This window comes from Oncorhynchus gorbuscha, linkage group LG13 (genome assembly GCF_021184085.1).
Source record: "Oncorhynchus gorbuscha isolate QuinsamMale2020 ecotype Even-year linkage group LG13, OgorEven_v1.0, whole genome shotgun sequence".
NCBI classification, from domain to species: Eukaryota; Metazoa; Chordata; class Actinopteri; order Salmoniformes; family Salmonidae; genus Oncorhynchus; species Oncorhynchus gorbuscha.
The window spans coordinates 49,870,376-49,897,849 of NC_060185.1; the positions used below are offsets into that span (position 1 = coordinate 49,870,376).

Consider the following 27,474-nt stretch of genomic DNA (forward strand, 5'->3'; position numbering starts at 1 on the left):
CTACACAATTTTATGCACACACCATTAAAAAATATATAATTCAACTGATCCACAAAGCATCAGCCTAATGACCTAGACTACTTGACAATGACCAGTATAGGCTGCTTATTGTGCAGCAATGCCTTGACTATAATTAAAGGCTACCCATAAAAATAAAGGTCTAACAGATATAATATTTTAAAACCCTATTTTGTCATAATCAAATTGAAGCAAAGGTTAATTTGTTCATCCAAGCCCAAACTATGACATATTAAGGGATATGTGGACGTAGGCTACTCAATAAACTACACTTCCCAGAATACAACGGCGTATTCCACCCAGTCCAGCCGGTGTATTTGGACACAAAGTCAGCCTAGATACTGACAGCTGCGTCTAGAAATGGTACGTCTTTTGGAGAAAAAGCTATTTGATTGTGAAGGACAACTGGCCACCCGACTGACTCAGATGAGTAAGGACTCCAAGACTATTCATTTTGTGGAATTGGATTATGGAATCTGATGGTGGATATTTGGATGCGACCACACGCCCATGCGACAATGTCAATGGATGTTGTGATGCACGGTGTCCAGGCTTTTTTCCCGTAAATATTTGAATATTTCATATTTGGTTTATTTGAACCAGAAGACAAGATGCAATATACACATAAAGACTGGATTCTCATTATATTTGGCACTAAAAGGGAGGATTAGGCTTTTATTAGGCCTGTTACATTATTATTGTTATTATTATAAATGCCTCGAAGATGGTGCATCTGTCTATCATAGTCAAAGAAAACACCTTACCGTAGAGGATTAATCGCCTTATTTGAATCACGTCAACAGATACACAACTATTTGCAATTGGAATTACAGCGTGATGCCTTCACAAAACCCATCATTTATTGTTATGGTAGGCTATTTCGTTCTCTAACCTAGCGTGTGAAGGTGTCGAGAAGCACTGAAACATATTCCGTAGAGCCAGCAGGTGCGGGATTTTTGATCACAAATAACTGAAATGTACAAACATCGTATCCATATAAGTAGACAAGGCTATTGATTATGGTTACCAATGTATCAGATGTTTTGAATTGGCATCGTCTTGTAGTCTACGAAATAAAGGTTAGATAATAATGGCAAAAACAGACCGTGCTGTACCAATGGTGTCTGTGTCTCTGGACTCTCTACGCGTTCGTGTCGGCTCAGTGTATCGCGTTTATTGAAACATTACTGTGAGCAGAATTTAGGCCGGACAATGTAACAAGACGAACGATCAATCATTGATGTGCGCTGACTACAAAGATGCTAAATGTACAGGCACTCAATTGTCTTTTGTCGGACTGCTGTCCGCCGTAATTCCCCATCTAAAAATGGACGAGTACGCTATTTAAGGACATTAAACTGGCTTATACGTTTATCGGTGTAGGCCTACGTGATCTAGAAGAGGCAGCATCAAAGTAGGGAAATATTTAAATTGATATTTCAACAAAATGCGAAGTCAAGACAAATTGCTGTAATTCATCGCTGTCAAAAAGCCAATGACCATGTAATAACGAGATGTCAGACAAGCGATATTCTTCTGCTCTGTGCTTGTTTGGAAACAACAACGATCCTTGCTCAGAGGATGTTAAACTATACAGATGACACTATTTAGAATCAGAATGTTTTGTTACATGTGGTGCAAATTGATCCACAAATAACCGATTCAGATGTGCGATCTCCTTCAGTTGTCGTGTAGCTTCCTCGCTGTCGTTGGCCTCTTATAATCTTCAAGGAGAGGAGCTAGCCTCTTTAAATCGCTGAGTCAGGATCTGTCCTCAATGAGGCGACATGAAGTGCAGCATTGGCTGTGTCTTGTTACTCATCAGGGCAAAAATGTAAGGAACTAAAAATGGTAAGACGCCATAATAAACGCAACTGTTGTGGCCCACTCAGACCATCAGGCGCTTGTTGAATCTTGAGAGGGAGCCAGTAAATACAATCAGTAGTCTAATATGAAATAGCAATAGATGCTCAAAGATACCCTAGTTGTAAAAGCAGTGTGCGACGTTACAGAGACCCGTGTTTAGATCCCGACCATGCTTTCCAGAGCAGCGCAAAGCTATACCACCCACAAGGACCTCATCTCACAGTAATGAAGAGGGTCCACTTTGGGGGTTTCCCAGGCCAGCCTTAACTATCTGGTAGCTTTCTAGACCATACCATTGAATAATAAACAGTAGCCTCTCTCAGGGATGACCATGGTTCTGCCCTGATTGCTTTTTTCCCCTTTAGAAACACACCCCAGAGAGAACCTATTGTAGAAATACATGTTAAATACACACTGAATTATACATGGTCGTACAGACTGCTACACACACATGATTGGTGACAGGAACTGGAACTACCCCAGTAAACGGGGACAGTGACGGGACAGTGGAGCTTTGGCCTGCCTGTCCACTGATCTGTCTCTCCTCTGGTTAAGGAGGCCTGGATTCGGCTGATGGGCCCTGCATGGATTTTGTGCGTGAGTTGACAGAGGGCAGGCCCACACCGCTGACCAGCAGCCGAGCAGCCATGGACCCATATGCCAGAGCGAGCAGCACAGCAGCCCCACTGCCCTGCACCAGCTGTGGGGGCTGCTGCGACCCTCCTCCCCCTGGCCTCATGCTCGTTGGTCCCCTTGGCCCCCCTTATGGCCCCCCTCTCTCCTCCATGCCCCCACATATGACCCCTGCTCCCCCGGTGTGTGCTGCTACAGCTGTCCAGGCTGAGAATGGCAGCAGCTGGAACTCCTCCTCTGGTTCTTCAGACTCCCACCCTGGCCACCAGGGCGGCTCTACCACCTCCCCCACCTACTGGACGGCCGTGTTTGACTACGAGGCCACGGCAGACGAGGAGCTGACCCTGCGGCGCGGGGACCTCCTTGAGGTCCTCTCCAAGGACTCCAAAGTGTCCGGGGACGAGGGCTGGTGGACAGGCAAGATCCAGGACAAGGTGGGCATCTTCCCATGCAACTACGTTACTCGGAGGGACGCTGGCAGCTACCCGCAGCTAACCCCAGGAGGGCTGGTGGCAGGTGGGGTGCCTGAGGGGTGCCCCCTGGAGATCGACTTCACGGAGCTGGTGCTGGAGGAGGTGATCGGGGCGGGGGGGTTTGGGAAGGTGTATAGGGGGATGTGGCAAGGGGAGGAGGTGGCAGTTAAAGCTGCCAGGCAGGACCCGGACGAGGACATCAGCGCCACAGCTGAAAGCGTACGACAAGAGGCCAGGCTTTTCTGGATGCTCAGACACCCCAACATCATCAACCTGATAGGGGTGTGCCTGCGAGAGCCCAATCTCTGCCTGGTGATGGAGTACGCCCGCGGGGGGGCTCTGAACAGAGCCCTAGCTGGGAAGAAGGTACCCCCCAGGGTGCTGGTGAACTGGGCCGTGCAGATCGCCACAGGGATGGACTACCTGCACAATCAGACCTTTGTACCGGTTATACACAGAGACCTCAAGTCTAGCAACAGTGAGTATGCCAACACTCGTCTCCCACTCCACTCATACCACAGTGTGTCTGCTGCCATCTCAAAGATTTCATTTCTGACCCATTCGCTCCAAATGAGTCCTTTCCTATTTCATGTCAAATATAAAACATTTGGGGGCAAATCACACTCAGAATGGGAATACGTTCATTCTTTCCTTTGGTTTATTTGCATGTTGAATCAGCCATGCATACACATTTGATTGGTCAAAGACACATACATAAAGGTTGTAGACGGACTGTATTCAAGCCTGTTTTAGTTCCAGTCTCCAGTTAAGGGACGTATAGTATACGAAATCCATTTAACAGAGGATGGATGAGTGGACACTTACAGAATGTGCAGTACTGTACGTACTGTGAACCTGTGTGTTGATGGGTTCATTCAAGTGTCGTGTGGATGAAATGAAATAGGAGTTTTCTGGTTGACACACAGGCAGTTGAGTTGAGAATGACAGGGTAAGATCAGCCCTGGAGAGCTGGCTCTCTCTCTGCCATATTTCCCTTCTCCCCTCCTCCTCCGATCCTCTCTTCTCATCCTCCTCTTTCTACCACCCCTCAAGGAGAGCAGTTCTGCTCTGCAGCTCGCCAAGCTATTTCTGGTCCTTTGTGCTACTTACTGTTTAAAGACGCAGTTGCAGATGTTGGGGTATATACACTGTGCTTGTGTGTGTGTGTGAGTGTGTCTGTCTGTGTGGGACGTGAGCATGGGGGATGGGGTGTAGAGATACGAGTTGAGGGTACAGGATGATGAGTACAGGGCTTTTTGAAGGAGAGAGGCAGAGCGATCTGGAGTATCTGTAGCTTAAAGACACCCGGCTCACAGATCTTACAAAATGTTCCTAATCGCTCTCTGGTTTGTGAAGCTGCGATGCAGCAAGAGCCGCCATATCAGAGGCCGCCTCGCCCTCAGTAACCGTAACGATAGGGATCAGATTGGACGGTGAAGCCTTGAACAACCGCGCAGAACTTCCTTCACGACACTGGGCTGTGTTGAGTCATTCAGCTGTCAGCCTCTCTGCACAAATGTCAATTCCTTCACTTACAATTCTTCCGTGTGAAAAGATGATTTCAAAGGAGTGTCTCAATCTGTCAAGCCGTCTCCTTCCTCTATGGATGACGCGTCCCACTGAAAACAATTGAAAACGTTCCCATTGAAAACGTTCCCATTGAAAACAAACAAAGTATTCAAGTATGTGCTCAGCCGATGACTTAAAGAGGAATGCTTATATTGAAGCCCGGAGGGAGGGAGCGAGAGATGAAGGGAGAGGAGGAAGCAAAGGAAGAGGGAGAAGGAAGCAAAATAGATGGGGAGAGAGGAAAGGTCACAAAGACGAGGGACAGAGAGGGAGAAGAAAGATAGAGAGATAGAAGGTGAGAGAGATTGGGGAGGTAGAAGGAGAGGGATAGAGAGCGAGGGGGATAAACAGAGGTTCGTCTTAGTTTAGGGTTACACCTCAGCTCATTGTCCAAGTGTACAGGTCTCAGATATCCTCTTCAAACCGCCGCCCGTTTAGCATTACTGCGGTTTACGGAGAAGCTTTAGGCAACCGCAGCTTCTCCTCTGTTTCTTCTCCACCACCCTCGCTGGCCTGCCAACCTCTCCTCTACACACTCACTGTATTGGTAGTGTGTGTGCTTCTGCCTTTCTCTCTGTGTGGTTGTTTGCCTGGCTGAGGCTGGAGTAGTGAGCCTGACTGTCTAACCGGGATAATCTGATTACGGTGACCTCCTTAGAGTGATGTGACAGCGGTGTTTGTGGGTTGGCAGGTCTCTGTCCCTTGTTCCATTTAGCCATACCTGTCACACCGATCCACTCTCTCAGTGGTGCCCAATCCTCCTTGGGCCATATTATTTAGCAGCAAAATTGAAAATAAATCGGAATATGATTGTTACAACAGTTTTATAAGCACATATAGTAGGCTGACTCAGGGAAGCCCTAAGAATATGGTCATGTGAACAATCGCGTCATTAACAACACATTTCTCAAAAACATGGCTCTAGTTGATAGACATTCAATTCAAAACCTTATTGACAGGTGATTTGATCAAGTTGAAATCCAACCCACCCTAGATAATGGGTCTTCAGAAAGAGGTCTTGAAAACTCTTCCCCGTGATGGCTAACGTGTCTGCTGCCACTGCACTGAGTTGTACATTATGTGGACATGACTCAGCATAAGGTACCAAAATACTTTCCCACTGATCACCTGTCTACTGTATCACACATAGAAACAGAATCTACAGTTGAAGTCGGAAGTTCACATACACTTAGGTTGGAGTCATTAAAACTCAATTTTCAACCACTCCACACATTTCTTGTTAACAAACTATAGTTTTGGCAAGTCGGTTAGGACATCTACTTTGTGCAAGTCATTTTTCCAACAATTGTTTACAGACAGATTATTTTACTTATAAGTCACTGTATCACAATTCCAGTGGGTCAGAAGTTTACATGCACTAAGTTGACTGTGCCTTTAAACAGCTTGGAAAATTCCAGAAAATGATGTCATGGCTTTAGAAGCTTCTGATAGACTAATTAACATAATTTGAGTCAATTGGAGGTGTACCTGTGGATGTATTTTAAGGCCTACCTTTAAACTCAGGGCCTCTTTGTTTGACATCATGGGAAAATCAAAAGAAATCAGCCAAGCCAATTGTAGACCTCCACATGTCTGGTTCATCCTTGGGAGCAATTTGCAAACGCCTGAAGGTACCACGTTCATCTGTACAAACAATAGTACGCGAGTATAAACACCATGGGACCACGCAGCCGTCATACCGCTCAGGAAAGAGACGCATTCTGTCTCCTAGAGATGAACGTACTTTGTTGTGAAATGTGCAAATCAATCCCAGAACAACAGCAAAGGACCTTGTGAAGATGCTGGAGGAAACAGGTAGAAAATTATTTATATCCACAGTAAAACTAGTCCTATTTCGACATAACCTGAAAGGCCGCTCTGCAAGGAAGAAGCCACTGCTCAAAAACCGCCATAAAAAAGCTAGACTACGGTTTGCAACTGCACATGGGGACAAAGATCATACTTTTTGGAGAAATGTCCTCTGGTCTGATGAAACAAAAATAGAACTGTTTGGCCATAATGACCATCGATATGTTTGGAGGAAAAAGGGGGAGGCTTGCAAGCCGAAGAACACAATTCCAACGGTGAAGCAAGGTAGTGGCAGCATCATGTTGTGGGGGTTCTTTGCTGCAGGAGGGCCTGGTGCACTTCACAAAATAGATGGCATCATGAGACAGGAATATTATGTGGATAAATTGAAGCAACATCTCGAGACATCAGTCAGGAAGTTAAAGCTTGGTCGCAAATGGGTCCTCCAAATGGACAATGACCCCAAGCATACTTCCAAAGTTGTGACAAAATGGCTTAAGGACAACAAAGTCAAGGTATTGGAGTGGACATCACAAAATCCTAACCCCAATCCCATAGAAAATAACTGAAAAGGCGTGTGCGAGCAAGAAGGACTACAAACCTGACTCAGTTACACCAGCTCTGTCAGGAGGAATGGACCACAATTCACCCAATTTATTGTGGGAAGCTTGCGCAAGGCTACCCGAAACGTTTGACCCATGTTAAACCATTTAAAGGCAATGCTAATAAATGCTAATTGAGTGTATGTAAACTTCTGACCCACTGGGAATGTGATTAAATAAATAAAAGTTGAAATAAGTCATTCTCTCTACTATTATTTTGACATGTCACATTCTTAAAATAACATGGTGATTCTAACTGGCCTAAGACAGGGAATTTTAACTTGGAATAAAAGTCAGGAATTGTGAAAAGCTGAGTTTAAATGTATTTGGCTAAGGTGTATGTAAACTTAGAGTTAGAGGTTCCAAGACCTTTTTATAGATTCTAGTTCTATGGACACCCATGAGTCAGATCGACCCCTCTATACTGCAGAGGTAGATATGTTATATAACCTACATGACTGTGTCCCAATGGTCTTACTGTCCCATGACCCCGTTTCCTAGATGACCACTGATAGGTAAAAGGACTGGATTTGATATCCATCTCCGAGGATTCACCCATCAAGTCCTTTCATGGACGAGTCGATATGAAGGAAAGGAACCAAGAAAATACCATTAAAAACCATATTTGTAGCCTTGGTTGGGAGTTTCTGTGACAGCTGTTTGAGCATCAAGATACTGAACAATAGGCTATTATGCTGCATATAGGCTTCACAAAGATGGGGGTGGGGGGGTAGGGGGGGGGTTGTTGACGTTACCTGCTGCTCTTTTGAGGGCCGTCACTTCAAATGGAAAGCAAGTTAACAGTCATCTGAATAGTGGGGCCTTGTGTCTGCAAGCTGTCCTGTCCAGTCTGTAATATTCTTTTTCCAACCACGGGATAATTCAGCATTAATTACAGGAACTAGTAACTTGGATATTATTCGGTTAGATGGTGTGAGTTGGACTCATCTTACATATAGGTATCCTTCAATTATGATATGAATACACGTTCCATAATTGCTATTTATCGGATTAGTGCATAGCGTGCCATTGAAAAGAGTTGAAATGTGTGTCTGTTTAGAAAAGGATTAGCGCTCGGAGTAGCCTGTCTGTCTGGCTTCTTTCCCACACTCCGAAAGAGGGATGTTCCTGCTAGAAGAGCCGTCACAGACCGACTTGAGTCCTCTTCGTGGCAGCAGTAGGAAAATACTGGCCAGCACTACGGCACCTGATTCAATGAATGAATGAATCAATCAAGGGCCCTGTTTGAATGCTTTCGGCAATGCATCCTCCCCTCCTTGAATGTATCACTGAGAGTAGTGTGTTTGTGCATGCAGGTCTTTGTATGTGTTACATGCGTGCGTGTGTGTACGCAATTGCATATGCAGTGCATTCGGGAATTACTCAGACCCGTTCACTTTTCAGACATTTTGTTATTGTTGTTTGTTATTGTTACATTTTGTTATTGTTACAGCCTTCTTCTAAAATTGAGTTTTTTTTTTACATCCTCATCAATCTACACACAATATCCCGTAATGACAAAGCAAAAATGGAAATATCACATTACATAAGCATTCAGACCCTTTACTTTGTTGAAGTACCTTTGGCAGCGATTACAGCCTTAAGTCTTCTTGGGTATGACGCTACAAGCTTGGCACACTTGTATTTGGGGAGTTTCTCCCATTCTTCTGTGCAAATTCTCTCAGGCTCTGTCAGGTTGGATGGGGAGCGTCGCTGCATAGCTATTTTCAGGTCTCTCCAGAGATGTTCAATCGGGTTCAAGTCCGGGCTCTGGCTGGGCCACTCAAGGACATTCAGAGACGTGTCCCAAAGCCACTCTTGCGTTGTCTTGGCTGTGTGCTTAGGGTCGATGTCCTGTTGGAAGGTGAACCTTTGCCCCAGTCTGAGGTCCTGAGCGCTCTGAAGAAGGTTTTCATCAAGGATCTCTCTGTACTTTCCTTCTTTCATCTTTCCCTCGATCCTGACTAGTCTCCCAGTCCCTGCCACTGAAAAACATCCCCACAGCGTGATGCTGCCACCACCATGCTTCACCGTAGGGATGGTATTGGCCGGGTGATGAGCGATGCCTGGTTTCCTCCAGGCGTGATGTTTTGCGTTCAGGCTAAAGAGTTCAATCTTGTTTTCATCAGACCAGACAATCTTGTTTCTCATGATCTGAGAGTTCTTTAGGTGGCTTTTGGCAAACTCCAAGTGGGCTGTCATGTGCCTTTTGCTGAGGAGTGTCTTCCGTCTGGCCACTCTACCATAAAGGACTGATTGGTGGAGTGTTGCAGAGATGGTTGTCCTTCTGGAAGGCTCTACCATCTCCAAAGAGCAACTCTGGAGCTCTGTCAGAGTGACCATTGGGTTCTTGGTCAGTTCCCTGACTAAGGCCCTTTCCCCCCGATTGCTCAGTTTGGCTGGGCGGCCAGCTCTTGGAAGAGTCTTGGTTGTTTCAAACTTCTTCCATTTAACAATGATAGAGGCCTCTGTGTTCTTGGGGACTTTCAATGCTGCAGGATTTTTTTGGTACCCTTCCCCAGATCTGTGCCTCAACATGCACCGTCAACTGTGTGTGCCTTTCCAAATCAGGTTCAATCAATATAATTTACCACAGGTGGACTCTAATCAGTTTGTAGAAACATTTCACGGATGATCAATGGAAACAGGATGCACCTGAGCTAAATTTTGAGTCTCATAGCAAAGGTTCTGAATGCTTATATAAATAAGGTATCTGTTTTTTTAAATGTTTTTTTAAATTTCCCCAAAATGTCTAAAAACCTGTTTTCATTATTGGGCATTCAAATATTTAATCCATTTTGGAATAAGGCTGTCACGTAACAAAATGTGGAAAAAGTCAAGGGTTCTGAATAGTTTCCCGAATGCGCTATATATGTGTGTGTATGGATGTGGGACAGAGGGACACGGTGGTGCTAGCTAGCTAGGGTAGGAAATACTCACTGGTAGTGCAGCAACAATGACCCCATTCTCACACAACAAGCCAAGACAGAGCTGGGCTCACAATGACAGGAGTCACCGCGGGGGGAGTGGGCGCGGAGAGGACGGACGACACAGAGAGACGGAGGGAGTGAGGTCGACTGTAGACCTTGAATGACAGGACGGAGGGATGGATGGGTAGAGAAAAGGAGAAGGAATGAGCTTGCTGCAGAGTGGGCCCTGCGGGCTAGGTTGGGGGAGGGGGTGGTGGAGGGAGGGAGCGGTAGAGGGATGGGGATGGGCTCAGTTGGAGACACGGTCAGAGTGTTCCACAGACTAAGAGGACTCAACATCATACAGTTCCTCTTGTACCGCTCTTCCTACTCCACACATCTGTATGTTCCCATCCAAAACACCTCACCAATCAACCAATTTTTTATTTAATTTTTATTAATTTTTTACCTTTATTTAACCAGGCAAGTCAGTTAAGAACAATTTCTTATTTTCAATGATGGCCTATAAAACATTTGGGGGCAAATCAGATTGTTACAATGGTCCCTCAGATTTTCCTCTATTTTTTGGGTTATTTATTGGCTTAGCATTTATTCTAATGCAATAGATTGCTTTGTCAGACTACCTAATTTAACTGATCTCCTCATCCTTGGTAGGGTATATGGAGCTGGAAGGGAAAGCATCCAGGGAGGTCAGGTCAGTGTACTTCCTCTGATAAAGTATGCCTGTTCAGGGGCAGAACGACAGATTTGTACCTTGTCAGCTCGGGGATTTGAACTTGCAACCTTCCGGTTACTAGTCCAACGCTCTAACCACTAGGCTACCCTGCCCTGCCCTAATTCATTTAACATAGTAATTGGTCGCAAAGAGAACAAACAAATTGTCTCCAATCAGGTCAAATGAGGCCAATCCTGTGAGTAGTAGTGTCAGTATTGTCTGTCTTACTTCTGTGTTTGGCTCTCAGAAAGGCCTTGGACTCAGCAGAGGCACCGTGAGAACAGGGGCACACTGCAAACAGATGTTTGTATTCCCTGTCTGTTAAGCTCCGTTAGACCCCCTGAGTTGATAAACATGATGAAAGTGCCCACAGTGAGAAAGGGGGAGAGGGATGGAGGCATGGAGAGGGGAAAGAGGGATATAGAGGGAGAGAGGGATAGAGAGGTAGAGGTGGGGAAAGAGGGATAATAGAGAGAGGTATAGAGGATATAGAGGGAAAGAGGAGAGGTAGAGGGAAATAGGATAAAAGAGGGATATAGAGAGGCAAAGATGGATAAGAGGGAGAGAGGGATAGAGAGGGGGAAAGAGGGATAGCAGGGGAAAGGGCAGAATAGGGCTCAGTGTGATCTGAAATGACACCGATCAATGGTCAGTCAGATTGCAGGGGAAACTCAGTGTGTCTGAAATGACACCGATCAATGGTCAGTCAGATTGCAGAAACGCACGCTCGCACGCACGCACACACACACACACACACACACACACACACACACACACACACACACACACACACACACACACACACACACACACACACACACACACACACACACACACACACACACACACACACACACACACACACACTGGTACTGTCTACACAAGTCAATGAACAGATAAGAGATGAGGCCAATGGCTACCAGTAAACTAATGAGGACACAGGTCACACTACACAGTATCCCAACCCCATGAACTTCTCTAGTTTCCACTTATTCACTGATTTGAGGAATTTGACATGTAATTCAGTTTCATCCTAAAGACTCATTTCCCTGCATTCCTGACATTCCCAGAATGGTGACATACTGTACATACTGTACAGAAACCAGTTAACAGGGCAACATTGGCACCCAGCCTACCTCTGCCAACCTCACGTGACAACAGCCACAGAGAACACACGCTGCACACAGACGCGTGCATGCACACACATACAGACGAAGCTGGCACAAGGCACATTGGCCAGGCTGTGTGTGGCGACTGCTGTTAGAAGGGCATTGTTGCTGGCCAGGCTTGCACTGGGCCTAGGGCTCCAGGGGACTGGGGGGGGGGACTGAGAGAAGGGAGGCCCAACACAGGGGGCCTTGCACTGTGTCACGGACCCCCCCCCCTGGAGCCCTAGAATGCTGCTCGTTCTGTTCACCAGTTCCTGGAGGTCGACGTCACCGACTTTCTAGGCTTCACTGAACGGGATTCATTATCATCAACCCCGGACTGTCTTGCCTGATTACACACTCCTGGTTCCCATTCTCCTGATTAGTATGTTATATATGTGCCCTCTGTTCCCTCTGCCTTTTTGTCGGTTATCGTTCCCATGTCCGTTGGTGGTGTGAGCACCTACGCGTTGGTGCAGCTGTTATGCTGCGGGCTTTTATATATCGCCCCCGTGGCGTTCAGCGAGGTTTACCCTCGCTCTTTTGTTTGGGTACGGCCCGGGGTTTTTGTATACGTGTTTGTTTTTGGCTGTATTTAAACATTTTTAAAAAATGATTGTGTACTCCTGCGCCTGTCTCCAAATCCTTTATACCAGCGCGACACACAGGGTGTCCCCCTGAGCCAGGTTCCTTGACCAACCACAGAAGAGTAGAGGACACACTGAGAGCTATACTGTGGCGTGCTCTTTGAAAACAAGGGAGAATGCTAACATCCTAGGTGTTATGATTTCCCTGGACATCACATAGTATTACCGGCCCGGAAACGTGTCCGTGTGCATGTTTGCGGAAAGGTCATGGGGTCATAAGCAGGGGACGACTGCTGCACCGACTCCATGATGCAGTTATACACGGCTTCACAGGGATAAACTACGGTACGATAAAGAACTACAACTAGAACTACGTGCCGACCTATAATAGGTATAAAAAAAGACGGGCTGTTGTAGAAATCAAGGCTAATGTCACTGTGTGAAATGAACATTGGACTGTGTTTGTGTGTTGAACCTGCTCGCTTTACAGAGCCTGGTGGATCTAAGACTAGCCTCCCAGTCCAGCAATATTTAGATGGATTCCCTGGTGTCGATATGGTTTGTGTCTCAAATAGACAGAACAAAAAGGGCCAAATGGATCGGCCAAATGCTAAGAGATGTCTTTTCTTCGGTAAAACCATGTCAATTTTACTCCCAAGTGTTTGAGGTGGGGAGTGAAATGTGTCTCGAATTCAAATACCCAGTTTTACAAATCTCGATAGTGAACCTGCAGTCCTGCTCCACATACTGGGGGGAAAGCAGTCTCACTTAATACCTCAACCCTTTATGAGAACCAGGCTGCCTGGTCACATGAATTTGGCAGCTGCATTTGTGTGGAGACAAAGTGAATGCCTCCAGGGTGAAACTGTGCAACTGCACGGCTCAGGATTAGAGCCCAAATGGCCTCTGGTTAATACGAATGGAGCCAACCAGGGGTATCGATGACATGCGAGCAGATTCAGTACAACCTCCATATCCAAGCAGGCAAAGTGCAGCAATTCTGGCTGCGATACTGTGGGTGCAGCATCCATTATGCTGATGTTATTTATTGGCTTCCTGTAAAGTATCAAACATAGGCCGGCGTTTGTGTTTCCAGTTTGGGGAAGCAAATGTTCACCATAGAAATGCACCTTTACAATGAAGCATTCCACGCATCATCGCATTTAAACACTTACGTAAGATAGCCTACTATTCGCAATGTAATGAGTAGATTCGATAATCATCATTTAAGGCTAATAATATAACTCTCACTGTTCGCAGAAAAAGACCGGTCGGTGTATGCCTGAGAGAGTATTGCATAGAGTAGGCTAAGGCTATATGCTATATGAGATATGTTTCTTCTTTCTTTGCACAGGACTTTTTAAAATTTGATTTTATAAACACATTTCACATTATAAAACTGGAGACATTAGCAGAACCTTTTCTTAAATATGATAAATGACATGGTAGCCCACGCTACTCTATTGACACTGGCAAACAGATCAATATAATAGGCCTATGAGAATGGGAGACAAGTATTGTCTCCTGCCCGGAGAAAAAGTATTGTCCAAAAACAAACTTGACACCGACCCAACAATGATAAAGAATGAATATGCGCAGTGCGCAGTGTACTCACCCGGGATAAGGCCGATGCTCTCCGCTGGTACCAATAACATAATATACTGTTGAATTTTGATCAACTGTAACACAGATTCAAGTATTTGCATTGTCTTCTTTACAGCAACAGCCATTTCCTTTCCAAACTATAGTTCCCCCGCCATTGTATGTTTAAATATTGCGATATGCTTGGCTGGGCCTCTCTACTTTTCACTGACAGTCACAATTCAACAATCATAGATTTTGTATTTGCCTCGCACGCTGCCCAAATTGTGCACGCTATCTTTCCTTCCGACTGTAGGCAATGAGATGTAAAACAATCCACAGCAGAAGCTAATGATCCTCTGAGGCCAAATCATGCTTTAGTAGCCTATTTGAATGATTTAATTGATTTCTGTATAGATGGGAGTTAGGCTATATAATATTTCAATTTACTTTAGGGAAAGCTGCCCTTAGCTTCATGGACGCGCCGGCTATGGTGCCATGCACAATTAAGAGCTGTGTTGTATACTGTACTTGACTTGTATCCCAGTGTAGTGTTTTGTGAGATGGGTTAGTGTTCTTGACTGGTGTATGGTTTCTCTTTGGTGAGTGTCAGAACAGGAACGTGCGAAAGAAAGAAAGACCTAGATGGACATCAAGACATGAAGAATATCCTACCAGATATCCTACCAGCACGATGAAAAAAAAAGTAGTCATCTCTTTCACTCCTTCACCCTTCATTTTTTCATCGACTCCACTTCTCTATTTGTCATGCCACTAATCCTCTACCAATCTCGCTCCATTTTCCTCTCCATCTTGCCCTTGCCCTCCTTTCTCCGCCACCTTGTCTGCCAGTTTATCCTCATCCCTCTGCCCTTGCCCTCATTCCTGTCTCTCTCTTGTCATTTCTCTCTTCCTTGTCTCCTCCCTTCCTTCTTATCTCCACCCCGCCCCATTTCTCCTCAGACTGTCTGTCCCTTCCTTCTTATCCCCCCATTTCTCCTCAGACTCTCTGTCCCTTCCTTCTTATCTCCACCCCCCCGATTTCTCCTCAGACTCTCTGTCCCTTCCTTCTTATCTCCACCCCCCATTTCTCCTCAGACTCTCTGTCCCTTCCTTCTTATCCCCCCCCATTTCTCCTCAGACTCTCTGTCCCTTCCTTCTTATCTCCACCCCTCATTTCTCCTCAGACTCTCTGTCCCTTCCTTCTTATCCCCCCATTTCTCCTCAGACTCTCTGTCCCTTCCTTCTTATCTCCACCCCCCCCCATTTCTCCTCAGACTCTCTGTCCCTTCCCTCTTATCTCCACCCCCATTTCTCCTCAGACTCTGTCCCTTCCCTCTTATCTCCCCCCATTTCTCCTCAGACTCTCTGTCCCTTCCTTCTTATCTCCACCCCCCATTTCTCCTCAGACTCTCTGTCCCTTTTCTTATCCTCAGACTCTCTGTCCCTTCCTTCTTATCTCCACCCCCCCCATTTCTCCTCAGACTCTCTGTCCCTTCCCTCTTATCTCCACCCCCATTTCTCCTCAGACTCTCTGTCCCTTCCCTCTTATCTCCCCCCCATTTCTCCTCAGACTCTCTGTCCCTTCCTTCTTATCTCCACCCCCCCATTTCTCCTCAGACTCTCTGTCCCTTCCTTCTTACCCCCCCCCCCCTATTTCTCCTCAGACTCTCTGTCCCTTCCTTCTGTCCCTCTCCCTTAAAGGCATCTGCTTACGTCCCACCCGAAACCGTTTGTGCATGTTTTATGACACCGTTTTTGGACATTTTTGTCCGTTTTGTTTTTCCGGCAAGGTTTTTTTTCCGTGTTTTTTTCCAAGCCGAAATGTAGCCGCCGAAGTCTACGTCCCTTCGTCAGGGATTAGTCAACAGTAGGGATTCTTCAATGGTTGAGAGAATGCAAAGAGTGTGCAATGCTGTCGTCAAGGCAAAGGGTGGCTACTTTGAAGAATGTGAAATATAAAATATCGTTTGATTTGTTTAACACCTTTTTGGGTTACTACATGATTCCATACGTGTTATTCCATAGTTTTAATGTCTTCACTATCATTCTACAATGTAGAAAATAGTCCAAATAAATAAAAACACTTGAATGAGTAGGTGTCCAAACCTTTGACTGGTAATATATTCACAAACTGTTTCAGAAGGTAAGCATGTGGTCACCTTTACTCTCCCCCTATACCCATACCCATACCCATACCCATCGCTCTCTCTCTCTTTCTCTCCCTCTCTTGCTCTCTCTCTTTCTTTCTTTCTTTCTTTCTTTCTTTCTTTCTTTCTTTCTTTCTTTCTTTCCATCTCACCTCCCCAGTGTTGGTAGTCTGAGTTGATCCTAGGCAGGCGACAGCTGGAATGGCAGACAGACATGGGAGGGGGTGAGTAGGGGATGGCTTGGTGGGTATATGGGAGGGGGGCTTTGTCGGCAGGGCTGTGATCTGAAACGGAGTCCCACAGACTGGCCCTGAGGGGCGGGGGTAGTGACTGTATCAAAGACCTCTATTGGAGTAGAAGGATTATAGAGCCCTTTGCACTCTCACATTGGCTCACAGCCATGCCAATCATTCTACCTGGTTGGCTCACAGCCACGTCTGTCACCTAAACGTTTAGCCAGCCCAAAACCCTCTTCTCAGAAATCCCTCTTGCCACCATGTAGAGAAAATCTTGCAACCTATTTCTTGAAGAATTTTTTTCGGTCTGGAAATTCAACTGAGGTGGGCAATTGCAGGCAGAACACACTCCAGTCATAAGGTCCTGTCCCTAGTGAGGAGGAGGAGGAGGAGAACAGTCTAAACATGCCACGCTGCCTGAGCAGCTTCATCGCAGGGGATGTTTAATCTGCAGGACGGCGGTGGATAGTGCTCTGCCCTGTTAGACTAGTAGACCCAGCAGGTATCAGAGTGGTGTCTGTGTGTGTGGAGGGCTGGGAGGGATGCGGGGTGCAGGGGTCTTTGTGTAGCGGGGGGGGGGGGGGTTGATTCGTTGGAGGCAACAGCTGTTCCACCCTGCAGGCTACACCTGTTCCTCTGTGGACAGAAACAGAGAGAGGGAGATGATAAGGGGTGAGAGAGAGAGAGAGAGAGAGAGAGAGAGAGAGAGAGAGAGAGAGAGAGAGAGAGAGAGAGAGAGAGAGGGGCGGAGGGAGAGAGGTGGGGGACTGAGAGGAAGGAAAGAGATTAACTAAGAGAAATACTTTCATTTGTTTTGTTTTTATTAAACCGTTATTTAACTAGGAAAGTCCACAAGGAACAAATTCTTAGTTACAATGAAGGCCTACCAAGAGGCAAAAGGCATCCTGCGGGGACAGGGGCTGGGATTAAAATAAAAACGTAGGACAAAACACACAATCACGACAAGAGCGACACCACAACACTACGTAAAGAGAGACCTAAGACGACAACACAACGTGGCAGCAGCACATGACAACACAGCATGGTAGCAACACAACATGACAACAACACAGTAGCAACACAACATGGCAGAGGCGCAACATGGTACAAACATTGTTAGGCACAGACAACAGCACAAAGGGCAAAAAGGTAGAGACAACAATACATCACGCTAAACAGCCACAAGTGTCAGTAAGAGTGTCCATGATTGAGTCCTCGAATGTAGAGATGGAGATAAAAGTGTCCAGTTCGAGTGTTTTTCGCAGCTCGTTCCAGTCGCGAGCTGCAGTGAACTGAAAAGAGGAGCGGCCCAGGGATGTGTGTGCTTTGGGGACCTTTAACAGAATGTGACTGGCAGAACGGGAGGATGAGGGTTGTATGTGGAGGAGGGGGGCTGCAGTAGATATCTCAGATAGGAGGGAGTGATGCCTAAGAGGGTTTTGTAAATAAGTAACAACCAGTGGGTCTATTGTCAGGTATACAGAGATAGACAGTTTACAGAGGAGTATAGAGTGCAGTGTGTCCTATGAGGAGCATTGGTGGCAAATCTGATGGCCGAATGGTAAAGAACATCTAGCCGCTTGAGAGCACCCTTACCTGCCTTCTCTCTAAATTACGTCTCCGTAATCTAGCATGGGTAGGATGGTCATCTGAATCAGGGTTAGTGTGGCAGCTGGGGTGAAAGAGGAGAGATTACGATAGAGGAAACCAAGTCTAGATTTCACCTTAGCTTGCAGCTTGGATATGTGCTGAGAGAAGGACAGTGTACCATCTAGCCATACTCCCAAGTACTTCTTTGATGTGACTACCTGAAGCTATAAACCCTCCAAGGTATTAATCACACCAGTCGGGGTGGGGGAGTTGGGGTTGGGGGTCCTAATGTTGAGTCCTTCCTGAACTACACTATACTACACAAAAGTATGCGGACACCCCTTTAAATTAGTGGATTCGGCTATTCCAGCCAGACCGCCTGCTGACAGGTGTCAGGAAATCGAGCACACAGCCATACAAGCTCCATAGACGAACATTGGCAGTAGTACGGCCTTACAGCAGAGCTCAGTGACTTTCAATGCTGCACCGTCACAGGATGCTAACTTTCCAACAAGTCAGTTCGTCCAATTTCTACCGTGCTAGAGCTCCCCCCGGTCAAAGTTCTGTTATTGTGCATTGGACACATCTAGGAGCAACAACGGCTCAGCCGCGTAGTGGTACGCCACACAAGCTCACAGAACGGGACCACCGAGTGCTGAAAAGCATAGTGAGTAAAAATCGAATGTCCATGGCCGAGCAGCCGCACACAAGTCTAAGTTGCGTTCTCTGGAGTGACGAGTCACGCTTCTCCATCTGGCAGTCCGATCGACAAATCTGGGTTTGGCGGATGCCAGGAGAACGCTCTCTGCCCAAATGCATAGTGCCAGCTGTAAAGTTTGGTGGAGGAGGAATAATGGTCTGGGTCTGTTTTTCATGGTTCGGGCTAGTCCCCTTAGTTCCAGTGAAGGGAAATCTTAACCCCCCTACAGCATACAACGACAGTCTAGAAGATTATGTGCTTCCAAATTTGCACAAAGCAAGGTCCATACAGAAATGGTTTGTCGAGATCGGAATAACTTGGATGGCCTGCACAGAGCCCTGACCTCAACCCCATTGAACACCTTTGGGATGAATTGGAACGCGGACTGCAAGCCAGGCCTAATCGCCCAACATCAGTGCCCGATGTGGCTAAATGGAAGCAAGTCCCCGCAGCAATGTTACAACATCTCTTGGAAAGAATTCCCAGAAGAGTGCAGGTTGTTAAAGCAGCAAGGGGGAACCAACTCCATACTAATTCCCATGATTTTGGAATGAGATGTTCGACGAGCAGGTCTCCACATATTTTTGGTAATCTAGTGTATGTTGTTGATGTAAATTGAGAAGAGCATGGCGTACTCCCTTGGTGACAGGCAGTGGCTGAGACAGCAGATGTTCTGACTTGACACACTGCACTCTTTGGGAGAGGTAGTTAGCAAACCAGGCCAAAGACCCTCAGAGATACCAATACTCCTTAGCCGACCCACAAGAATGGAATGGTCTTGGCCAAGTCAATAGCTTTGGCCAAGTCAATAAAAATAGCAGCACAATATTGCTTCGAATCAATGGCAATGGTGACATTATTTAGGACATTTAAGGTTGCAGTGACACATCCATAACTATCAGGAATCAAGGTAATACCCAGATGCAGACACGTCGAATTGACAATGGTTTAATATTCCAACAGGGGCAGGCAATAAACAGGTCAAGGCAGGCAGGAGTCAGTAAACCAGAGGTTGGTTAATGGTACTGGACAGCAGGCAGGCAGGCTCAGGGTCAGGGTAGGCAGAGGTCAACAATCCAGAGGTGGGGCAAAGGTACAGGTGGTCAGGCAGGTGGGCTCAGAGTCAGGATAGACAAGGGTCAAAACCAGGAGGGCAAGAAAAAGAGAGACTGGGAAAAGCAGGAGCTGAGAACAAAACACTGGTTAACCTGAAAAACAGATTGTGACAATAACCTGAGTGGAAACCAAATTGCATACCAGAGAGAATACTATAAACATCAAGAAAGCCAGTCAGTTGATTTTTCCAACACTTTTGATAAACAGGGCAAGATATAAATTGGCCTATAACAGTTAGGATCAGCTTGAGCTCGCCCTTTAAATAAAGGATGCACCGTGGCTGCCTTCCAAACACTGGGAACCTCCCCAGAGAGGAGCCACGGGTTACAAAGGTGAGAGATAGGCTCGGAGATGATAAGGGCTGCAACCTTAAAGAAGAAAGGATCTAAACCATCTGACAGAGATATTTTTTGGGGGGTCAAGTTTAAGGAGCTCCTTTAGCATCTCAGACTCAGTGACCGTCTGCAGGGAGAATCCTTTCCCTGATTAGAGTCCCTATTTATTCCTTTGTGTTCCGTTCCTGTCCCGTCGGTTCCTTGTATTGTCACTTTGTAGCGAGTTCCTTCTAGAGGATTTCTGTTATTCTGACTTAAATAAACTCCTAAGAGAGGGAGGAGCATCAGGGCTAGTTGAATTAGAAGGGCTGGGAGGTGTTGGACGGGCAAGGAATCTTGGCTTAATGAAGGTGTGATTAAAGAGCTCAGCCATGTGCTTCTTGTTAGTATTAAGGACAGGAAGGGATGGGGAAGAAGTTAGAAGTGAAAGAGAGGTTGGAGGAAAAGAAAGTGAGGGGAGGGAAAGATAGAGAGAGAGGAATGGAGGGATGAGGACAGAGTAGGAGGGGGAAGAGGAGCATACGGAGGTCCAGGTCAGTGAGGCCACTGTTTACTAATTGTGTTGTCAAATCTACCTAGTTCTCCCAGGCTCATCTCTCCATCTCAGTCTCAGCTCCTTAGCTTCCTGTCTGACAGAGCACGACCTCTGTCCTGGTTACCATAACAACTGAGGTTGATGACCCTGCACATTAAAGTCACCCCACACCAAAGTAATGTAGACTAACTGGTTACGCTGTGTAGCAAATCAATGCTAATACGCCGGTACCATAGTGCCTTCTTCTTCTCCGGCCGGGGCGGGGTTTTTGTTAAAAAGAAGGTTTCCCGCCCTGGTGATTATCGAGGGCTGAATTAACTTTTTCCGCTTCCCCTTATGTCATCAGCCTTCCCTCTCTGCAGGGAGCCAGGTGCTTTACGGCTGGACCTTCGTAACGCTTACCATCTCGTGCATCAGAGAGGGGTGGAAAACGGCGTTTAACACCCGTTAGGGCGACCGGGTTCTCGAGGAGCATCCGGGTAGCCATTTGATTAGCTGTTCAGCAGTCTTATGGCCTGGGGGTAAGAAGCTATTAAGAAACCTTTTGGACCTAGACTTGGCGCTCCGGTATCGCTTTTTGTGCTGTAGCAGATACAACAGTCTATGACTAGGGTGGCTGGAGTCTTGGGCAATTTTTAGGGCTCCGACACCGCCTGGTATAGAAGTCCTGGATGGCAGGAAGCTTAGCCCCAGTAATGTACTGGGCCGTACACACTACCCTTGTTAGCGTCTTGCACTCGGAGGATCGAGCAGTTGCCATACCAGGCGGTGATGCAACCAGTCAGGATGCTCTAGATGGTGCAGCTGTAGAACTTTCTGAGGATCTGATTGACCCATGCCAAATCTTTTCAGTGTCCTGCGGGAGAATAGGCGTTGTTGTGCCCTCTTCACGACTGTGTTGGTGTGTTTGGACCATGATAGTTTGTTGGTGATGTGGACACCAAGGTACTTCCCATTTAATAGTATTCCTTTGTGTTCCGTCCTGTCCCGTCGGTTCCTTGTATTGTATTCACCATGCTGTGATTGCGTTTCGCCCTGTCCTGTCGTGTTTTTGCTGTGATTGTGTATCGCCCTGTCCTGTCGTGTTTTTTTTTTGCCTTCATAGTTACTCATATATAAATGTATATGATCACTGCATTATATACAGTAATAAGCGTTTTAGTCTTGTCCCCTCCCCTCCACCATCCCAAAGGGGATCCGGCCACCTGTACTTACCATAACCTGTTGTCATGACTAACCTTAACAAAGCGGACACCCCGTTTTGGTAAACATTTGAGGGATGGGGCTGGAGAAATGTAACCGCTCTCAAAATCATAGGCAGAGCTATGGATAAAAATAATCTAAATGATGGGTGTGGCAAATCGCAAAATGGATGTAGAAATTGCAGATTGCCTCTTTAAGTCCCTGAGGTTAAGTCTCCACGGTTAGTCTTTATCTGTCCTCTGTGTAAAGAGTGACTCACAACATTCCTCTGCTCTCCTTTGAGGGTCAGGGTCCAGTGGCTGGGGATGGAGGGATCGAAGGAAAGAACGAGGGGGAGGTTATGTCTGGGCTGTGGCGGAGGAAGGTAATGGAAACTCGATGGCACTTCGTTGATGTTCTAAATGATGGGTGTGGCAAATCGCAAAATGGATGTAGAAATTGCAGATTGCCTCTTTAAGTCCCTGAGGTTAAGTCTCCACGGTTAGTCTTTATCTGTCCTCTGTGATGGCAGGGATCGAAGGAAAGAACGAGGGGGAGGTTATGTCTGGGCTGTGGCGGAGGAAGGTAATGGAAACTCGATGGCACTTCGTTGATGTTGATGGCACTTTGTGTTTTTTTTGAGTGCCAGTAACTGACGTCAACGTTAATGCCATGCGGCACGGGAATACTTGACCTCTTTGTGAATAATATGTATGTGTTGTTTTTCAAGCTTAGCTACAGTAGATGTGTAAATATTTCAATATTTTGTATAAGTAATTAGTGTGGTTACACTGTGAAATGCTGCGCTGGAGCTGAAAACATGGTGACAACATGAGAGCTAGTGGAGAGCAGGTGGCTCTGCTTTGATCACAGATATCTGTACACATTCTCCCTCTCTCGCTCCCAAGCTCAGTGAGATACACAGACACAAACACTCGCACGCTCCAACATATTCACACACCGCGACGTGGAGCGCACATACTGTAGTCGAACACCAAAATCAAAGTAGTGTCAACTCAAAGACACACATGGACTCGGACGGACACAGACACCCCCAGTTTCACATGCAAACAGACGCACAACATTCACGCCTCTCCCACACTCGCTGCCTCTCTCTGCCTCCCTCTCTCTCTGCCTCTTTTACTCTCTCCATCTTTCACAGGCACTCACCGACACACATATGCACGCGCACGCGCACGCACGCACGCACGCACGCGCACACACACACACACACACACACACACACACACACACACACACACACACACACACACACACACACACACACACACACACACACACACACACACACACAGAGAGAGAGAGAGCCCAGCCAGCCCTGGGGAGACAGCTGTCCCTCACAGAGAGAGAGACAGTGGTATTGAAATAGAAAAGAGAGCTGGGGGACGACAATGGCTTATTATCATTGTCATCAGCCGTCCCTTATTCCCTGTCCCTCAGATTAGACTTGGGTGGAAGCTATACACACACACACACACACACATGTGAAACATACAGACACATGCACACACGAACACAAATGTGCATGTTAACGAATAGACAGGCGATATTTACCATTTTAGAAGACTCTTATCTCTTGCAACTTAAAAGTAGTGAGTTCGTACATTTTCCCCTACTGGTCCCCTGTGGGAATCAAACCCACAACCCTGGTGATGCAAGTGCAATGCTCTCCGAAATGAGCCGCCAACTATTGCCCAAGTCCTTTTGTGACATACTGTACAGTGCCTTCCGAAAGTATTCACACCCTTTGACCTTTCCACATTTTGTTGTGTTACAGTCTGAATTGTAATATATATATATATATATATATTTGACCCTGGCCTATACACACATACCCCATAAGGGTCAAAGTGGAATTATGATTTTAAAAGTTTATTCTAGTTAATGAAAAATGAAAAGCTGATATGTCTTCAGTTAATAAGTATTCAACGCCTTTGTTTTGGCAAGTTTATATAAGTTCAGGATTAAAAATGTGCTTAACAAGTCACATAATAAGTTGCACTCTGTGCGCAATAATATTGTTTAAGTTATTAAATACAGTTTGGATGGTGTATCAATACACCCAGTCACCACAAAGATACAGGCGTCCTTACTAACTCAGTTGCCGGAGAGGAAGGAAACCACTCAGGGATTTCACTATAAGGCCAATGGTGACTTTAAGCAGATATCAAATCAAATCAAATTTTATTTGTCACATACACATGGTTAGCAGATGTTAATGCGAGTGTAGCGAAATGCTTGTGCTTCTAGTTCCGACAATGCAGTGATAACCAACGAGATACAGAGTTTAATAGCTGTGATAGGAGAAAACTATCCACAATACTAACCTAATTAACAGTGAAAAGAAGGAAGCCTGTGCATAATAAAAAAAATATTACAAAACATGCATCCTGTTTGCAACAAGGCACGAAAGTAATGCTGCAAAAACATTTGCAAATCAATTAACTTTTTGTCCTGAATACAATGTTTAGGGCAAATCCAAAACAACACATTGCTGAGTACCACTCTCCATATCTTTAAAGCATGGTGTTGGCTGCGTCATGTTATGGGTATGCTTGTAATCGTTAAGGACTTTTTCAGGATAAAAAATAAACAGAATGGAGCTAAGCACAGGCAAAAATTCTAGAGGAAAGCTTGGTTCAGTCTGATTTCCACTAGGAGATGAATTCACATTTCAGCAGGACAATAACTTAAAACACAAGGCCAAATCTACACTGGAGTTGCTACCAAGAAAACAGTGAATGTTCCCGGGTTACAGTTTTGACTTAAATCTTCTCAAAAATCTATGGCAAGACCTAAAAATGGCTGTCTAGCAATGAGCAGCAACCAATTTGACAGAGCTTGAAGGTTTTTGAAAAGAACATGGGCCAATGTTACGTACTCCACGTGTGGAAAGCTCTTCAAGACTTACCCAGAAAGACTCACAGCTGTAATCGCTGCCAAGATGCTTCTGCAAAGTGTTGAATACTTATGTAAAAGAGATATTTCATTTTCAATAAATTTGCAAAAATGTCTATAAAAACATGTTTTTACTTTGCCATTATGGGATATTGTGTGTATTTGGGTGAGAAATAAAGTACAGTATGCATAAAGTATACAGTATGTTATCATGCCATTGAACCCAGCACGTTGTTGATTGACCTAAAAGGAAATGTCCGAATGCTATTTGATGAATAGTGGTCGGCATCGGGAGATTAAGAAAAGCCCATGATATGGTGAAATCTTGATCAATTGAAGACTCAACATATACTACATGTACTGTGCTTGACATTACCTTTGGATTGTGTGTGCTTGACATTACCTTTGGATTGTGTGTGCTTGACATTACCTTTGGATTGTGTGTGCTTGACATTACCTTTGGATTGTGTGTGCTTGACATTACCTTTGGATTGTGTGTGCTTGGACATTACCTTTGGATTGTGTGTGCTTGACATTACCTTTGGATTGTGTGTGCTTGACATTACCTTTGGATTGTGTGTGCTTGACATTACCTTTGGATTGTGTGTGCTTGACATTACCTTTGGATTGTGTGTGCTTGACATTACCTTTGGATTGTGTGTGCTTGACATTACCTTTGGATTGTGTGTGCTTGACATTACCTTTGGATTGTGTGTGCTTGACATTACCTTTGGATTGTGTGTGCTTGACATTACCTTTGGATTGTGTGTGCTTGACATTAGCTGCCTGTAGGCATATAATGAGTCTCAGAGGCACACCTGTTTCACGTGAGCCAGGTCTGTGTGTGTGTGTGTGTGTGTGTGTGTGTGTGTGTGTGTGTGTGTGTGTGTGTGTGTGTGTGTGTGTGTGTGTGTGTGTGTGTGTGTGTGTGTGTGTGTGTGTGTGTGTGTGTGTGTGTGTGTGTGTGTGTGTGTGTGTGTGTGTGTGTGTGTGTGTGTGTGTGTGTGCTTAAACAAAGACTCAGCTGTGTGCTGTGCCTCTCCCCGCCTCCCTTTGCATACGCCTGTAGATAAGCAAGTACAATCCCCTCCTCTCTCCCAGCACTGTGGACTGTGTACACCAAATATTTCCATAGCCAGCCCTCATGCGGAAATGAACGAGGAAGTGCATGGAGAGGAGAGGACAGGAGAGAGCAGAAAGGCCAATGCTGGGAGTTCAACAGGAAAAGCCAACTCACCTATGTCACCCAGAGACTTTGAAACGGTTGCAACATCGTATGGAAATTCTCAGAACGGACGTGCTGGGCACAGTGCATAATGTCGGTGAGGCAGAGACCTGAACACTGCTCTGACCAAACCTTTTGTCAATGGAGCTACATGTTGAGTGTAGACCCGAGGAAAATACAGGTTGATGACAGATGTGGCCTATAGCCTATTAGAGGAATATGACCAGATAATGGCTGATAATCCCCAGGTTGCATATCCCTTGAATCACACACTTAACCTGAATTGCTTTTTTCAATAACCACACCTACTATCGATGTATGTGATGGTGGGGTGTGTGCTGTGTGCTGTGTGCTGTGCGCGCTGTGCGCTGTGCGCTATGCTTTGGATAAGGGCCTCTGTTGGAGGATGGAGAGTAGTAGAGTTAGTGGTATGCATGACAAACTCAAACTATCTCTCCCCTCTCTCCACCTATCCCCCCCCTTCTGTCCGTCGCTCTTTCCCCACACCCTTCTCTCCAACTATTCCCCCCCCCCCCCTCTCCTGCCCCCTTTCTCCTCAGTCCTGATCCTGGAGCCCATTGAGAGGGAGGATCTGGGTGGCAGGACCCTGAAGATCACAGATTTTGGCCTGGCACGGGAGTGGCACCAGACCACCAAGATGAGCGCAGCGGGCACCTATGCCTGGATGGCCCCCGAGGTCATCAAACTCTCCCTGTTCTCCAAGAGCAGCGACGTCTGGAGGTACAACACTCTGTCATGTAAACTGTACTGTTTTTTTGTTTGTTACTATGGGACATGTAGTACACACAGCATGGTTCAGATGCAACACCCACAGTCAGTAGCTAGTGTCCTTGTTCTTTCAATACTTCCACTATTCATACCCTCAGAGGCAATTTATATCCGCCATGTATAGTAGGTAGCATAAAGGGTGTGTTAAGTATATATGAATAGCCTGTACAATCATGACAAGTGCCTGTGACAAGTGCCCCCCCCCCCTGTCTCTCTCTCCTCAGTTTCGGGGTGTTGCTATGGGAACTGCTGACAGGAGAGGTTCCGTACCGTGAGATAGATGCGCTGGCCGTGGCGTACGGAGTGGCCATGAACAAACTGACCCTGCCTGTACCGTCCACCTGTCCCGAGCCCTTCGCACTCCTGCTGGCAGGTAGGAACCAAGATGGCTGCCTGTCAGCCCAGTTTAACCTGTGGAGTAGAGGTTGCCTGTCAGGCCAGGTTCGCGTGCAAAGATGATTGCCTGTCAACCCAGTTTTACTTATTGATTAGAACCAAGATGGTCGCCTGTCAGCCCAGTTTCACTTATTGATGAGAGCCAAGATGGCTTCCTGTCAGCCCAGTTTCACGTCTAATTATTGTTGGAGGTCAGAGTGAGAGTAGGTTCACCTCCCAGTCAGCAAACTGGTGATTTTATAGTCTCTTGCTCCACTTTGTTCTCCACTATTTCCATGCATCCCTAATGCTCTTTCTATCTTCATCCCTCTCTCCCTCTCCTCCGTCTTATCCCTGTTCATCCTTTAATCTCTCCTTTGTCACCCCTCTC

General features: G+C 46.1%; 1 protein-coding gene across 1 annotated transcript in view; it reads left to right on the forward strand.

Annotated features, from left to right (window-relative positions):
- Window positions 1-348: 348 nt before the first annotated feature.
- Window positions 349-27,474, forward strand: part of LOC123993083 (mitogen-activated protein kinase kinase kinase 10-like) — a 33,456-nt gene continuing 6,330 nt past the window's right edge. The window contains exons 1-3 of the mRNA XM_046294855.1: window positions 349-3,468; window positions 26,480-26,660; window positions 26,933-27,081. Coding sequence (XP_046150811.1) covers window positions 2,469-3,468; window positions 26,480-26,660; window positions 26,933-27,081 — 1,330 coding nt within the window. The 5' untranslated portion in view covers window positions 349-2,468. The remainder of the gene's footprint in view (window positions 3,469-26,479; window positions 26,661-26,932; window positions 27,082-27,474) is intronic.